The sequence below is a fragment of the Melanotaenia boesemani genome, chromosome 22, assembly GCF_017639745.1.
Source record: "Melanotaenia boesemani isolate fMelBoe1 chromosome 22, fMelBoe1.pri, whole genome shotgun sequence".
NCBI classification, from domain to species: Eukaryota; Metazoa; Chordata; class Actinopteri; order Atheriniformes; family Melanotaeniidae; genus Melanotaenia; species Melanotaenia boesemani.
In genome coordinates this window covers 28131858-28146982 of record NC_055703.1, presented here as the reverse complement: position 1 = coordinate 28146982, position 15125 = coordinate 28131858, and the positions used below count along the sequence as shown (strand labels likewise).

The following is a 15125-nucleotide window of genomic DNA, read 5'->3' as shown; positions in this document are numbered from 1 at the left end:
TTTTTTTCCTCTTAGAACAGTATGCGGACCGTTCAAAGCTTCGGGGTCACCCCAAACATCACCATCACTACTATGTTGCTAAGAGACCTCTATTTAGACCTGGACATGATGATGAAGCCACTTCCTGTCAGACTTTCCACCAATCAGAGAGCTTAGATTGACGGTAACGTCCAATCAGGAGCAGCCAAAGATCAACCAGTGAGCAGAAAGTTCTGTGTGTGTGTGAAAAGAAGAAAAATAATGCTCCTCTATGGCTGGAATAAAGCCAAGAAGACGTTTCTGATGCACGGTGGCGCCACAAAGCAGCTGAGCTGGAGTTGGTTTAGTGAGGATAGCAGGTAAATAGTAGCAGGAATAACTGGAAATGAGGAAAAAGTGGAAACATGGAAATAGTTTCTGTTGTTCTCGGCCTTTATGCTGCTATATCTATTGATACGTTCATTTTTACATCATTTAACCTCATAATCAGACAGCTGAGGCTGGAAATGTGTCTAATGCTGACAGGGATTAAAGGTTAAAGTTTTCTCTTGGTCGAAGCTGACCAAACTCAGACATGATCTGACCCTCGTTTGTAAATTTAGAAGCTGTAAAACAAGCTGCAACTGCAACTTCATTTATAACACAATTTAAAAACAATGTGCACATATTAATTAAAATGGCCAAAGACAGGAATGAGAACCAGTTCCGACCTGTGATGGCGCTTCCGAGCATGGGGGCTGCAGGTCCCTCATCGTAAATGGGAGTCACGGCCACGTCGTACTCTGTCTGCGAAATGAGGCTGGTCAGCACGAGGGTTGTGATGTCGCCGTTGACTTCAACCTGCCGGGAACAAAATCATCATCTTTAAATCCCTCCAACCTGAACCAATGGTTTCCACAATCCCCCCATTTTATTCCAACATTTCTGTCCTCATCTGCATTTAAACACGCGATCAAAGATGGTTACAGGAAGGTCAGAAATTAAGCAAATGACTTCATTTTCAGGGAGCTTCTCAGTCCTTTTTTTATCTTTCAGCAACTAGCTGAAGAAACTCGCCTGATTTAATATGTTTTATCATTCAGACACATGGAGTTTTCCCGTCCACGTCGGCCCTGTGAGTCCTGCAGGGGATCCGATTAGTCCCGCTGGTCTACGCCAATCAACTTCTAATAAACTAGAAGTGGTCCTAAAGCGAGAAAGTTTTCCTTATGGGCCACATGTGGTGGTCATGTGACTAAGTTTGGACCGCTACACTCACATCTAGTCAATGCCAAGTCAAGGCCACATCTGGGCCACATCTGGGGCAAACATTTGAAACTGTCTGGGTTTTCTCAGAACGAGACTCCCAACAGCAAGAAGCTGCCGTAACTCAGATCTGATACCACCACGACTGTAGAAGAAAAAGATGGAAAATCAGGAAGGTCTCACTCGGTTTCTAAAGATTCAAATCTGAAACTATGCTAACCCAGACTTCCTTCTCACCCAGGCCAGCCGAGAGGTGTAGTCCGTCCAGCGTGTCCTGGGTCTTCCCCAGGGTCTCCTCCCGGTGGGACGTGTTCGAACACCTCACCAGGGAGGCGTCCAGGAGGCATCCTGACCAGATGCCCGAGCCACCTCATCTGGCTCCTCTCGATGTGGAGGAGCAGCGACTCTACTCTGAGCCCCTCCCGGATCACCGAACTTCGATCTCCCGCTCCATCCTTCTCTCACTCGTGAACAAGACCCCGAGATACGTGAACTCCTCCACTTAGGTCAGGACCGATGAAGCCAACAGAACCACATCATCCGCATAGAGCAAAGATCCAATCCCGAGGCCACCAAACCAGATCCCCTCAACACCTCGGCTGCACCTAGAAATTCTGTTCTGGAAACGATTCTGATTTACTGCCGGCAATGCGGACCAAGCTCTGACACCGGTCGTACAGGGACCGGACAGCTCGTACAAGTGGGTCCACCACTCCATACTCCCGGAGTACCCCCCACAGGAGTCCCCGGGGGACACGGTCGAACGCCTTCTCCTCCTCAATCCGAGGTTCGACTATCCAGCACCCCTGAATAGACCTTACCGGGGAGGCTGAGGAGTGTGATCCCCCTGTAGTTGGAGCACACCCTCCGGTCCCCCTTTTTGAAGAGGGGGACCACCACCCCAGTCTGCCAGTCCTGGGGAACTGTCCCCGATGTCCACGCGATGCTGCAGAGGCGTGTCAGCCAAGACAGCCCTACAGCATCCAGAGCCTTAAGGAACTCTGGGCGGACCTCATCCACCCCAGGGGCCTTGCCACCGAGGAGCTTTTTAACCACCTCAGCAACCTCAGTCCCAGAGATGGGAGAGCCAGCACCAGCTACCCCAGACTCTGTTTTCCTTCCACTGCCTCACAACGTCCTGAGTCGAGGTCAGCAGCCCCCCATCCCCACTGTACACAGTGTTGACGAAGCACTGCTTTCCCCTCCTGAGCCGCCGGATGGTGGACCAGAATCTCCTCAAAGCCATCTGGAAGTCATTCTCCATGGCCTCTCCAAACTCCTCCCATGCCCGAGTTTTTGCCTTAGTGACTGCCAAAGCTGCGTTCCACTTAGCCCGCCGATCCCCATCAGCTGCCTCTGGAGTCCCACAGGCCAAAAAGGCTCAATAGGACTCCTTCTTCAGCTTGACGGCATCCCTTACTGCTGGTCCCATAGCAAAACTTCACACAAAATTCTCTTAATGTAGAAGAACAGGATTGTTTAATAGGAACCACAAAAACAAAACAGTCGTCTGATCCGCGTGTGGTCTCCAAGCTTCACTGATCCGTTCATGCTTGAGTCTGAACATTCAGGTATTCATCCACACCACAGCACTCAGGCTGCTTCAGTTAAGGTCTTCAGTGCCATCCAATGAACACAAATGGAGGCAGCATTTCAGTCCTGGTTCTACTAGATCCACCAGAACATCTAACCAGACCAGCTGGAAAACTGGGTAGAACTTCCTGGCACCACAGTTACCAGGTTTAAGGGACTACTTTATTTCTACAGGTAACTATAAATCTTAGTGAGCTAAAAAAAAAATAACCTGTGGAGTTCCCCAAGGCTCCATCCTGGGCCCCCTACTGTTCAACTTCTGTATGCTGCCACTCCTTCAAATGACCAAAAACAATAAACATGTTTCTATAAATACCCTGATGACACACAACTTTACAGAACCATCTCACCAGGAGACTACAGTCCCATCCAAACTGTGATCAACTGCATGGATCAAGTTAAAGATCGGAATTACTTCAGTTAAATGAAGACAAAACTGAAATAATAGTTTTATTTATCTTTAGTAGACTGAACTATTGTAATGCTGACCTTACAGGTCTCCCTAAAGTCCATCAGACAGCTGCAGTTAGTCCAGAACGCTGCTGAGTCCTTGCTAAGACCAGGGTGGTGGATCATAGAGACCAGGGAGGTGGATCATAGAGACCAGGAAGGTGGATTATAGAGACCAGGAAGGTGGAACATAGAGACCAGGAAGGTGGATCATAGAGACTAGGGAGGTGGATTACAGAGACCAGGGAGGTGGATTGTAGAGACCAGGAAGGTGCATCATAGAGACCAGGGAGGTGGATCATAGAGGCCAGGAAGGTGGATCACAGAGACCAGGAAGGTGGATCACAGAGACCAGGAAGGTGGATCACAGAGACCAGGAAGGTGGATCATAGACCAGGGAGGTGGATCGTAGAGACCAGGGAGGTGGATCATAGAGCAGCATCTTTACCTCTTTCAGTTCTCCCTCCTCTGGCTTGTAAGTGATGATGTATTTGCGGACGGCTCCTGGTGCGGCGTCCCAGGTCAGCCTCATGGTGCTGTGAGTAACGTCGGTGATCCTCAGGACTCCAGCTGGAGGCATGGACACTGGAGGAGAACAGGATTTAAAAACTTTACCCATCATGAAATAAATCCAAATCTGAGGAAGCTGAGTAACAAAGTTCGGAGCATTTGTTTCCTGGGTTAGTGTTTAAACTGGGTGAGAGTAGGTAAACTGGGTTAGAGTGGGTAAACTGCGTGAGGGTTTAAACTATGTTAGAGTGGGTAACCTGGGTGAGAGTGGGTAAACTGCGTGAGAGTGGGTAAACAGGGTTAGAGTGGGTAAATTGAGTTAGGTTTTAAACTATGTTAGAGTGGGTAAACTGGGTTAGAGTGGGTAAATGGGTGAGAGTGGGTAAATGGGTGAGAGTGGGTAAATTGAGTTAGGTTTTAAACTGTTAGAGTGGGTAATCTGGGTTAGAGTGGGTAAACTGGGTGAGAGTGGGAGAGTGGGTGTGACGACAACCCTGCTGTTTGGATCTGCTTTAGGGTCGAGGTGTTTGCTTCGTTAATAAGATGAAATACCTGTCAAATGCGACAGCTGATGTGTCGTTACACCAGGTTATTGATGTAGACTAGGGGTGTCCAGCTCCCGTCCTCGATGGCCACAATTCTGCAGGTTTCAAAGTTTCCTGCTCCAACACACCTGACTCAGGCACAATGTCTTATTAACCTGACTCAGGTGTGTTGGAGCAGGAAACTTTGAAAACCTGCAGGACAGCGGCTGTCGAGGACCGATTTTGGACACTCCTGATGTAGACCCACAGAAGGCCACAAGGATACAGCCAGACGTGATTAGTTTAGGACATTTTTGTTGGATTTTCCTTAAAATGTGACCAACCAGAAAGGCTTCAACTGCTGTGGTCTATTTTTAGCTGACTTGTCACTGAATCGTGTAAGATCGGCTTCCAGGGAGCTCTGCCTCATTCAGATAAACATCAACATTTTATTCTCATGTATCCTGTGTGAATCATACAATCATATCCTTTAAACACCCAGTACTGCTGCCGCAGACTGGAGGTACGTACAGGTGACTCCTCTGCCCTCCAGAGCGTCGCTGGCAGCTTCACCATACAGGGCGAAAAGCCTGATGAAGTACTCCGTGTTGGGGATCAGCTGCAGCAGCTGGGTGTTCGTCACATCTCCTGAAACACGAATCTGGAGAGGAAGAAAAAGACGGAGGAAGAGCAGAAACAATTAGTGATGCGCTGCTTGTTTACTTCCCAACATCTGATGAACAGACGGGATCCTGCTACACATGTAATGTCATCACCAGCAGCTCTGCTGTGGTTTACTACATGAAGGATGTCATGTGGCAGAAGCTTCACATTTACGCGGCTTCTTTAGACGTTTTCTTGCAGTTTGGACCTTTTGTTCCCAAGAAGAGGTCCATTAAGACATTGTTGTCCCAGTTGGTGTGGGACACCATTAACAGAGTCTTTGTAAAATAACCTAGAACCTAGTTAATCTCCTCCCTCCCACACTACAGACCCCCTCACATGAAATCATCTGTCAGACTTTCTGCTGCTGCATGATTACACATGTACAGTTGTGTTCAAAATAATAGCAGTCCAACATGAATAACCTGTTTTTGGTAGAAATTATATTACTGCATGGCAAATAATCTACCAGTTGCTGTAGTGGGGTCTTAGAAAACCAACAGAGCCAACATTCATGATATGCATGCTCCTGAGTTTGTGTAATTGAATAATGAATTAAAGGGGCTTGTTCCAAATAATAGCAGTGTGGATTTCAATTAGTGAAGTCATTCAATCTGTGATTGAAAACAGGTGTCAATCAGGTGGCCCTTATTTAAGGATGAAGCCAGCACATGTTGCTCATGCATTTCTCTCTGAAAACCTGAGAAAAATGGGTCGTTCCAGACATTGTTCAGAAGAAAAGCGTACTTTGATAAAAAAGTTGATTAATGAAGGGAAAACGTATAAAGAAGTGCAGAAAATGATGGGCTGCTCGGCTAAAATGATCTCCAATGCTTTAAAATGGAAAGCAAAACCAGAGACACGTGGAAGAAAACGGAAGACTACCATTCGAGTGGATCGAAGAATAGCCAGAATGGTGAAAACTCAGCCAATGATCAGCTCCAGGATGATCAAAGACAGTCTGAAGTTACCTGTGAGTACTGTGACAATTAGAAGACGCCTGTGTGAAGCTAATCTATCGGCAAGAAGCCCCCGCAAAGTCCCACTGTTACAAAAAAGACATGTGCTGAAGAGGATACAATTTGCCAAAGAACACATTGGCTGGCCAAAAGAGAAATGGAGAAACATTTTGTGGACGGATGAGAGTAAGATTGTTCTCTTTGGGTCTAAGGGCCGCAGACAGTTTGTCAGACAACCCCCAAACACTGAATTCAAGCCACAGTACACTCTGAAGACAGTGAAGCATGGTGGTGCAAGCATCATGATCTGGGGATGTTTCTCTTACTATGGTGTCGGGCCTATTTATCGCATACCAGGGATCATGGATCAGTTTGGATACATCAAAATACTTGAAGAGGTCATGTTGCCTTATGCTGAAGAGGAAATGCCCTTGAAATGGGTGTTTCAACAAGACAACGACCCCAAACACACCAGTAAGCGAGCAGCAGCTTGGTTCCAGAACAACAAAATTAAAGTCATGGAGTGGCCAGCCCAATCCCCGGACCTTAATCCGATAGAAAACTTGTGGGGTGACATTAAAAATGCTGTTTCTGAGGCAAAACCAAGAAATGCAAAGGAATTATGGGACGTTGTCAAATTATCCTGGGTTGGAATCCCTGTTGACAGATGCCAGAAGTTGGTTGACTCCATGCAACACAGATGTGAAGCGGTTCTCAGAAACTGTGGCTATACAACTAAATATTAGTTTAGTGATTCATAGGAATGCTGAATCCTGGATATTTTTCATTTCATACAGTAAATATTTGAGTTTGTAAAGTAAAATGCAGACACTGCTATTTTTTTGAACAGCCCAATGTTCATTTTTCTTCATTTTCTGTAACATAATTAAAGAAATGTCTGCTTTTTCTTCATGTTTTGATTTAGAATATAATGTGCAGTGTTACCAATGCATGGAAATAAAAACTATTATAAGGACTTTGGGCTTAACTCAATTTTTTAACCTGACTGCTATTATTTTGAACACAACTGTAGGTTAACGGCATCCAGACTTTCAGTTTATATCATCCCGATGACTTCAGGCAATGAGGTCATCCTTCCCGTTACCCAGACGGTCTGCTTCTGCAGGTCTGGACCGAACCAGTCCACTTCCTGCTCTGCAACGGGCTCATCAGCTCTCCATCTGGAAGCTACGTGAGTGGTCCCGTCTGGTGTGGGGTCACCTCTTCACTTTCTGGGTATGACGTAGATTAGGGCACACCAGCAAGTCCGGGGACGGAGAACGGTGAGAAATGTCTCACCTTCCTTTGCTTTGCTTTCCCTCTGCGCATCACTATAGTGGACCAAACCTCCACGGAGTTACAACAACTGCCCACAAGGGGGCGAAATTCCCAAACGGCCACTGACTGAGACGAAAAGAAGCAGGATGACGAAGGAAATCCAGCTTATAGATTAGCCAGGACCAAAACCGGTGTTCCCTTCTTTGATCTGAACCAGGAGATCCCCGGTTTCCAACCAGACCAGCGTTCGGTTCTTTGGTCTTAACCAAAATGAGCGTTCACATCAAATATGGGGACTCAAGTCACACTTAAATCCGTTTTCCAGTGACTTGAGACTTGACCTTGGACTAGATGTGAGACTCGTGGAACTTTATTTCATGATTTTCTCTGTGACCTCCACAACACTGATGTAGCATCACGACGTAGCATCGCGACGTAGCATCGCGACATAGCGTAGTGTCAGACGCGTTGCTGTACGGCTGCTCCTGAATGCAAATTTCCGTTCATGCACACATGTAAATGACTACACTAAACCTGAACCTTCATCCACCTTAAAACACACCTGGAGAGGTTAGTCTCCATAATATGAAGCTAATGTTAGCATCTATGTTAGCAGCCAGCTTAGAGCCACAGCGGTTAGCTTGTTGCTACTGTTGTAGTAAAGTAATGTTAAGCCCACCAGACTGACTCCACTGAATGTGTTTAGAAGAAGAACGAGACGTTTACTGAACAGTTTCATTATGGTGATCAGATTTTAGGTGAAAAGAAGAACACTTTACTTGGGTGGGTGGGGCTAAGTGTATCATGTGACCGTGTGGCTAAATGCATATCTGTCAACATTCAGGGCTCCTACAGGATGATGAAGAGCTTATATCATCTATAAGAACAATGTGTTCGATGGCCAGACTTTTTGCGGGGAGTGAAGGGAAACACAAATCCCATTTAAACACCATGATGACTGGGAACAAACTGGGATCAGACCCTCTGCAAACACCATGACCACGTTCAACTGGAAAGGTTTCCACCTCAGCATCCTAACAGAAGCAGCAGCTTCACTGGCTGGTAAAGGACAAACTTCAACACAAACTCTTTACCTCCTGGTCCAGCTGAGGCTCGGTGGCGTTGATGGATCTGTACAGCAGCATGTAGCCTGTCGCACCGACGACGGCGTCCCAGCTCACCCTCATGCTGCTCAGGGCTTCATCATACACCTTCATGTTCCTCACGGCTGCCAGCGGCACTGAAGGAAAACCAGTCGGAGGGAGGAAGGGTTCAGTACAACATCGTCTCTCAGCCTGAATGATGACCATATTCCAGAAAACATCAGAATTCCCAGAGACATTCCTCAGGGTTCCGGCCCGGTTTCATTTTCTAACGTTTATGACATGCAGCTGGATTTCTCCACCAAATCTGAAAGATTACAGAAGAATTGACTTTTTCTGCTTTGTGTTTGAGATTTATGTTTGTATAGATTTTTTTAAGAAAAATAAATTAGATTATAAATAAAATAAACTGTATAAATAGTGCTTTGAAGAATATTTCTATTTTAAAATAGTTTGTATGGATTTTTGTAAAGAACTTTGTTTGAAAAGTGCTTTTTAAATAAAGTTTTATTCTATTTTATCCTCTTAAATCTCCAGAATATCTGAAAATCAGCATCCACAAAACTAATTTATTTTAGTGGACGGGAAATTTTCTTATTTAACATGTTAAATATAAAAACTGGAGACTTTAGATTTTTTTATGAATCTTTAAATCAATAAAAACTTTTATTTCTAAGTTCTGACGGAGCTTTGAATGAAAATCCAGCCGAATGTCGCTGGAGCTCTAAAACGTCTAATTTCTTGTTCCCGGTTTTCTGTCAGAACCTGGGAAAGTTCGGAAGTTCAGCGTGGATCTACTCTGTGGAAAATGTCCTGTTCTTCTGTTTGGAGATGATTCGCCTTCATGTCTGTCCAACGTCTCTATTAGTCCAGCATTGGACAGCTGTTTACAACGTCCCATGATGCAATGCTGCGAGCTGATGTCTTTAGTGGGTAAAGTGGGATTCCTACTGGGCCGTAAAACAACCGTTGAGACGCCGTTTATCAGCCTCTGTGTGAACCCTAAACAAACGGACATGATTTAACAACGTCGTCAATGTTTTAATTTGCTTCTTTGTCGTTTTATTTGTTCTCACATTTACACCCTCGTTATAAAAACAAGCGACTGTTCCGACGTCTACGGCGATGGCTCCAGATGTTACATCAGAGGCTGGATTTAAACTGTGGCTGCAGCCTGTCCGTGACGCCATGACGGCTCAGCGTTCACACTTGGACATGTCCATCCTGTGGTTTCATCACCATGACGCCGCACAATCTGACACGTGTCTTTCTGTCAACGCTAGCTTCATAAAAACAGACGGTGGCGTCTTTTTAGACTCAAAGTCTCTGATGAGACTGTCACCACATTCTTTAATCTAGGTTACCTCATTTTAATCCCATAACTTTATTTATTAAAGCAACCAACTGAAACTAATATAAATACAAATAAAAACATAAGAACAGCTGAACCCAACACAATATAAACCAATTAAATAAATAAAAGTCTCACTGGGTTGAAAGTAAAACTGGGTTTTAAGACGAGTTCTAAAAATGGACGGAGAAGGGGGCCTCTCCGATGAGTAAAGCCAGGTTATTGTGGAGCAACACAAGAGAAGGTCCTCCTGGACCTGGACCCTGCAGGACCAGCTGGTCAGCTGACCCCAGGGTCGAGAAGGCGAGAAGGGATGAAGAAGCTCAGAGAGGTAAAGCTTTTCAAGAACCTTTTCTCCAGATGAATTCGTTTCAAATAGAAAGTGATGTGTTCGTATTAATGACAGCAAACCTCCTGACTTTGGTTGTTCTGTTGGAGTCCCTCATGGTTCTATTCCTGGACCACTTATTTACTCTTTATACTGTTTTACCTGATATTTGTCAGCATGTTAATGTTTGAATTAAGACTGTCACAATTAACATGTTAACACAAAGAGCTTAATCTGTGGAATTAATGCGTTGTTTTTCATTTAATTCATGTATAAACAAGGTTATCACAGATGCCATCCTCTCAATGAGAGAAGCTGGTTTTGGGCATGAAGGTGCCTGGTCGCAGCGGTGAACCGAACAGCCCAACTGACAGCTGGTCCAGGCTTCTTATCAGTGGTGGCGGTGATGTACCAAATCGTTGGTCACCACCAAGATGATACAGAAGAAAAACACAAAGGAGACAAACAAGTTGTTGAGGTAGAAAAAGAAGAAATAAAAGAAATAGAAGAAGAGATAGTACAAGAATGAGTAGCAGTAGAAGAAGCAGCAGAAAATGTAGAAGTAGAAGATGATGACGTGTAAGTAGTAGAGGAGGTAGGAGAAGAAGAAGTTGTTGCATCTACATGTCTGTTGGAGCTGGATGGAAGAATCAGAAAAATCCATCAGTCCTTTAGATGGAAGTTTGAGAAAGAGAAAAACAGCTGGATCAATCAATCAAAGTGTCGTTAGCAGACGGAGCAGGAAGACGAGCCCAAAATCAAGCCTGCAGTTGCTGAGGATGCAATTTCAGGTCTAACACCTAGCTAACATTAGCACCCGTTTAATCCACAGCTATCCTGTGATTAAAAGACTAAAAGGTTGAATAACTTCACAGCCCCAGTTTTAATGTACGCTGATGATGATGTCCTTTTTACTCTGAAAACGTCCAAAATGCATCTTTAATTCTTCCAAAGCACCCAGAAGTCATGTGATGTTCAGATGTTTGACTTAGACGAGAGGAAGTAGAATTTAATGGCTGAACTTGTTAAAATTATTTGACAGAACTTTAAGCCAATAAGACCAGCTGGTCACTTCTCAAAAAAGCTCTCCACGTTTTCTACATCCCAGAAAATCATAACATTCATCATTTTCATAACTTTGTACACCTGGAATTAGCTTGTTTCAAGGTTCTTCGTGGACGCCGACTTGCAGCGATTTCAGGGCCGATGGTTTTACCAGGACCACCACCGATGTGTCCGATATGCTCTTTATCTTCTACTGGGAAGAAAATGTGGCTTGATGAGATATGGAAATCATTGCATTCTGATTTTATTTAGCAGATTCACAACTTTTATGGAGGTGAGGTGGTATTATGTCATGGTTTTTGTTTAATGCTTGCAGTCTGCCGGGACTCAACCGCAGTTTCACAGTGAAGCTGGTTTTATGGTCTGAGTTTGGAATAGATGGCATGTAGCCAGTTTATCGGTAAAAAATGTTCCATTTCAGGAGATTTTCTCACTTTTTGTCATGTACAACATAAAATTAACTGTTTCACAGTGTGCAGATTCAACAAGACACATGTGGGAATGAATTTGTTCCTAAAGCCCGTCAGAGACCATCAGGGGGGCAGAGAGGAAGAGGAAGCACTCACAGGTGGTCTCTGTGCCCTTCAGAGGCTCGCTGCTGTCCTCCCCCACCAGGCTGTAGACGTTCACCAGGTACTCGGTGAGGGGGGTCAGCTTCTGCAGCACCACGGTGATCACCGTCCCCTCCACCAGCAGCTGAAAGCAAGAAGGACTGGTTACCACCCTGACCAGTTAACGCCCCAGCTCGTCAGGAGGTTCACTGGCTGCAAACTGAAGACTCCTGCATCCAATCCATCAATCAATCAATCAATCAATCAATCAATCAATCAATCAATCAATCAATCAATCAATCAACCAACCAACCAAACCGAGTCACTGGTTCAAACTCCTGCACCGGTTTCAGGCGTCTTCTCCAGTTTGCTTCATCACTTATCAAACAGGTCACACACAGACATCCCAGCAGTCCCACCATCAGCCACATCTGGATCTTAAAGACAGATTACTGGCCCAGCTCTGTAAAACCAGACAAAAATCTGACTGAACAGTTTGTACTCGACTAGCAGAGGGAAATGAAAACTAAAAAGTCCTGTAAAACTTTCTGCTCGTTCCTGACCAGACCCGCCTGTACAGACTTAGCATGAGATGCTACAGTCCAGCAGATGTTTGCAGACAGCGGGAAGCAGTGATGCTAGCATGTAGCATAGCAACACGAACGGAGAAACTCAACTAAAAGACTCCACCAAGCATCAGCAATCAAACCAAACACAGTTCAGACCCCAAGCAGAAAACCATGAGGACATCTCTGTCCACGTTAGAGCTTCTGATCATTTCTCCACACAATCCAGGAGTCACATGACAGCAGAGACTCTGCTGGTTCCAGACACGTCTGTCTCCCCACGGTGGGACAGAAACACTGGAGCAAGCAGCCAGAACCAGAAACCAGGTCCTAGGTTTGCTGGTTTGCTCTGGCTTGTTCTCCTATGCCTCCCAGGACGACTTTACTCATTCCTGGGTAACTCCAGAGTTTACATGTTCTGTGTTCTAGGTGCGTTTACTCTGACACAGCAACACGTGTCCTGTAGTAACCTCTCACGTCCCGGCTTTGCGTAGAGACCAGGGTTCTATGTCCAGCCCAGCTAGTGGTGGAGATGCACTCAGACAGGAGGCAGAATTAATCGGCCTCGTGATGATTGGCTTAGAGATGTCAAACAGATTGAAGGGGAATAAAAACTTGTTTACAACCAGAAACACAAAGTGTGGGACTGTGGACAAAGCCGAGAACCCACTGGTTTATAATGAAGAGGGTTTAGAGAGCGAAGAGGCCACATCTGGAGGCTGGATCCTTTCCAGGGAACCAGTTTTTCCATGTTGTTGTGTGCATGTACAGACTCTTGGTCATCAGCCACTGCAAACAAACGCTTTAAATGCTCCTCCTGTTCTGGTTCGGTTCTCAGTCCACCTTTACATGTCTGGCTCAGTCATCTGGACAACTCCTCAGAGTCTATAGGAGTGACACAAACATGCTGGTAAACTCCCGGCATGTTTCTTCCCCTCCTGGCAGAGCCCTGAACACAGTGCCGACCCTCCCGTTTACTGGCTGCTCGTAACTCAGGAATTCTCTCTTGTTCAACTAGTTGTAAATCTCAGCAGATAAGACCTGCAGCAAACAGTCGTTACATAGACATCATGCATCTCCTGCATGGATGGTCATGCACACATGAGAGAGAGCGAGGCCGTGGAGGGTTTCAGACAAGCCGGATGACCATCACACAGTCTGTGGATGGAACAGCCCAGAGCTGATGGGAGGTTAACCAGAAACTAAACTCATGTTCACCAAACGGTCCTGGGAGCTGGCAACAGGCCTCAAAACACCTGAACATTAAGCAGGAGGATTAAAGGGAGAGACATCCTGAAAACGAGGTCAAAACGCTCGTTTCAAGTCCGTCATCAAGAAAAAAATCCCTCCAAACCAACCTGCTGATGCTGCTTCCTCACACAGCTTTTAATCCCAGTATAAACCAGTCTGTAACAGCTTTTAATCCCAGTATAAACCAGTCTGTAGCAGCTTTTAATCCCAGTATAAACCAGTCTGTAGCAGCTTTTAATCCCAGTATAAACCAGTCTGTAGCAGCTTTTAATCCCAGTATAAACCAGTCTGTAACAGCTTTTAATCCCAGTATAAACCAGTCTGTAGCAGCTTTTAACCCCAGTATAAACCAGTCTGTAGCAGCTTTTAATCCCAGTATAAACCAGTCTGTAACAGCTTTTAATCCCAGTATAAACCAGTCTGTAACAGCTTTTAATCCCAGTATAAACCAGTCTGTAGCAGCTTTTAACCCCAGTATAAACCAGTCTGTAGCAGCTTTTAATCCCAGTATAAACCAGTCTGTAGCAGCTTTTAATCCCAGTATAAACCAGTCTGTAGCAGCTTTTAATCCCAGTATAAACCAGTCTGTAGCAGCTTTTAATCCCAGTATAAACCAGTCTGTAACAGCTTTTAATCCCAGTATAAACCAGTCTGTAGCAGCTTTTAATCCCAGTATAAACCAGTCTGTAGCATCTTTTAATCCCAGTATAAACCAGTCTGTAGCAGCTTTTAATCCCAGGATAAACCAGTCTGTAGCAGCTTTTAATCCCAGTATAAACCAGTCTGTAGCATCTTTTAATCCCAGTATAAACCAGTCTGTAGCAGCTTTTAATCCCAGTATAAACCAGTCTGTAGCAGCTTTTAATCCCAGTATAAACCAGTCTGTAGCAGCTTTTAATCCCAGTATAAACCAGTCTGTAACAGCTTTTAATCCCAGTATAAACCAGTCTGTAACAGCTTTTAATCCCAGTATAAACCAGTCTGTAGCAGCTTTTAATCCCAGTATAAACCAGTCTGTAGCAGCTTTTAATCCCAGGATAAACCAGTCTGTAGCAGCTTTTAATCCCAGTATAAACCAGTCTGTAACAGCTTTTAATCCCAGTATAAACCAGTCTGTAGCAGCTTTTAATCCCAGTATAAACCAGTCTGTAGCGGCTTTTAACCCCAGTATAAACCAGTCTGTAGCAGCTTTTAATCCCAGTATAAACCAGTCTGTAACAGCTTTTAATCCCAGTATAAACCAGTCTGTAACAGCTTTTAATCCCAGTATAAACCAGTCTGTAACAGCTTTTAATCCCAGTATAAACCAGTGTGTAGCAGCTTTTAATCCCAGTATAAACCAGTCTGAAGCAGCTTTTAATACCAGTATGAACCAGTCTGTAGCAGCTTTTAATCCCAGTATAAACCAGTCTGTAGCAGCTTTTAATCCCAGTATAAACCAGTCTGTAGCAGCTTTTAATCCCAGTATAAACCAGTCTGTAGCAGCTTTTAATCCCAGTATAAACCAGTCTGTAGCAGCTTTTAATCCCAGTATAAACCAGTGTGTAACAGCTTTTAATCCCAGTATAAACCAGTCTGTAGCAGCTTTTAATCCCAGTATAAACCAGTCTGTAGCAGCTTTTAATCCCAGTATAAACCAGTCTGTAGCAGCTTTTAATCCCAGTATAAACCAGTCTGTAGCAGCTTTTAATCCCAGTATAAACCAGTCT

The 15125-nt window shown here is 44.7% G+C and overlaps 1 protein-coding gene across 6 annotated transcripts in view; it reads right to left on the bottom strand.

Annotated features, from left to right (window-relative positions):
• Positions 1 to 15125, bottom strand: part of col12a1b (collagen, type XII, alpha 1b) — a 182808-nt gene that overhangs the window by 108422 nt on the left and 59261 nt on the right. For all 6 annotated transcript variants that reach the window (XM_041976517.1, XM_041976512.1, XM_041976515.1 and 3 more), the window contains 5 exons: positions 11615 to 11744; positions 8296 to 8441; positions 4833 to 4962; positions 3716 to 3852; positions 690 to 819 (listed from right to left, as the gene is read on the bottom strand). In XM_041976517.1, coding sequence (XP_041832451.1) covers positions 690 to 819; positions 3716 to 3852; positions 4833 to 4962; positions 8296 to 8441; positions 11615 to 11744 — 673 coding nt within the window. The remainder of the gene's footprint in view (positions 1 to 689; positions 820 to 3715; positions 3853 to 4832; positions 4963 to 8295; positions 8442 to 11614; positions 11745 to 15125) is intronic.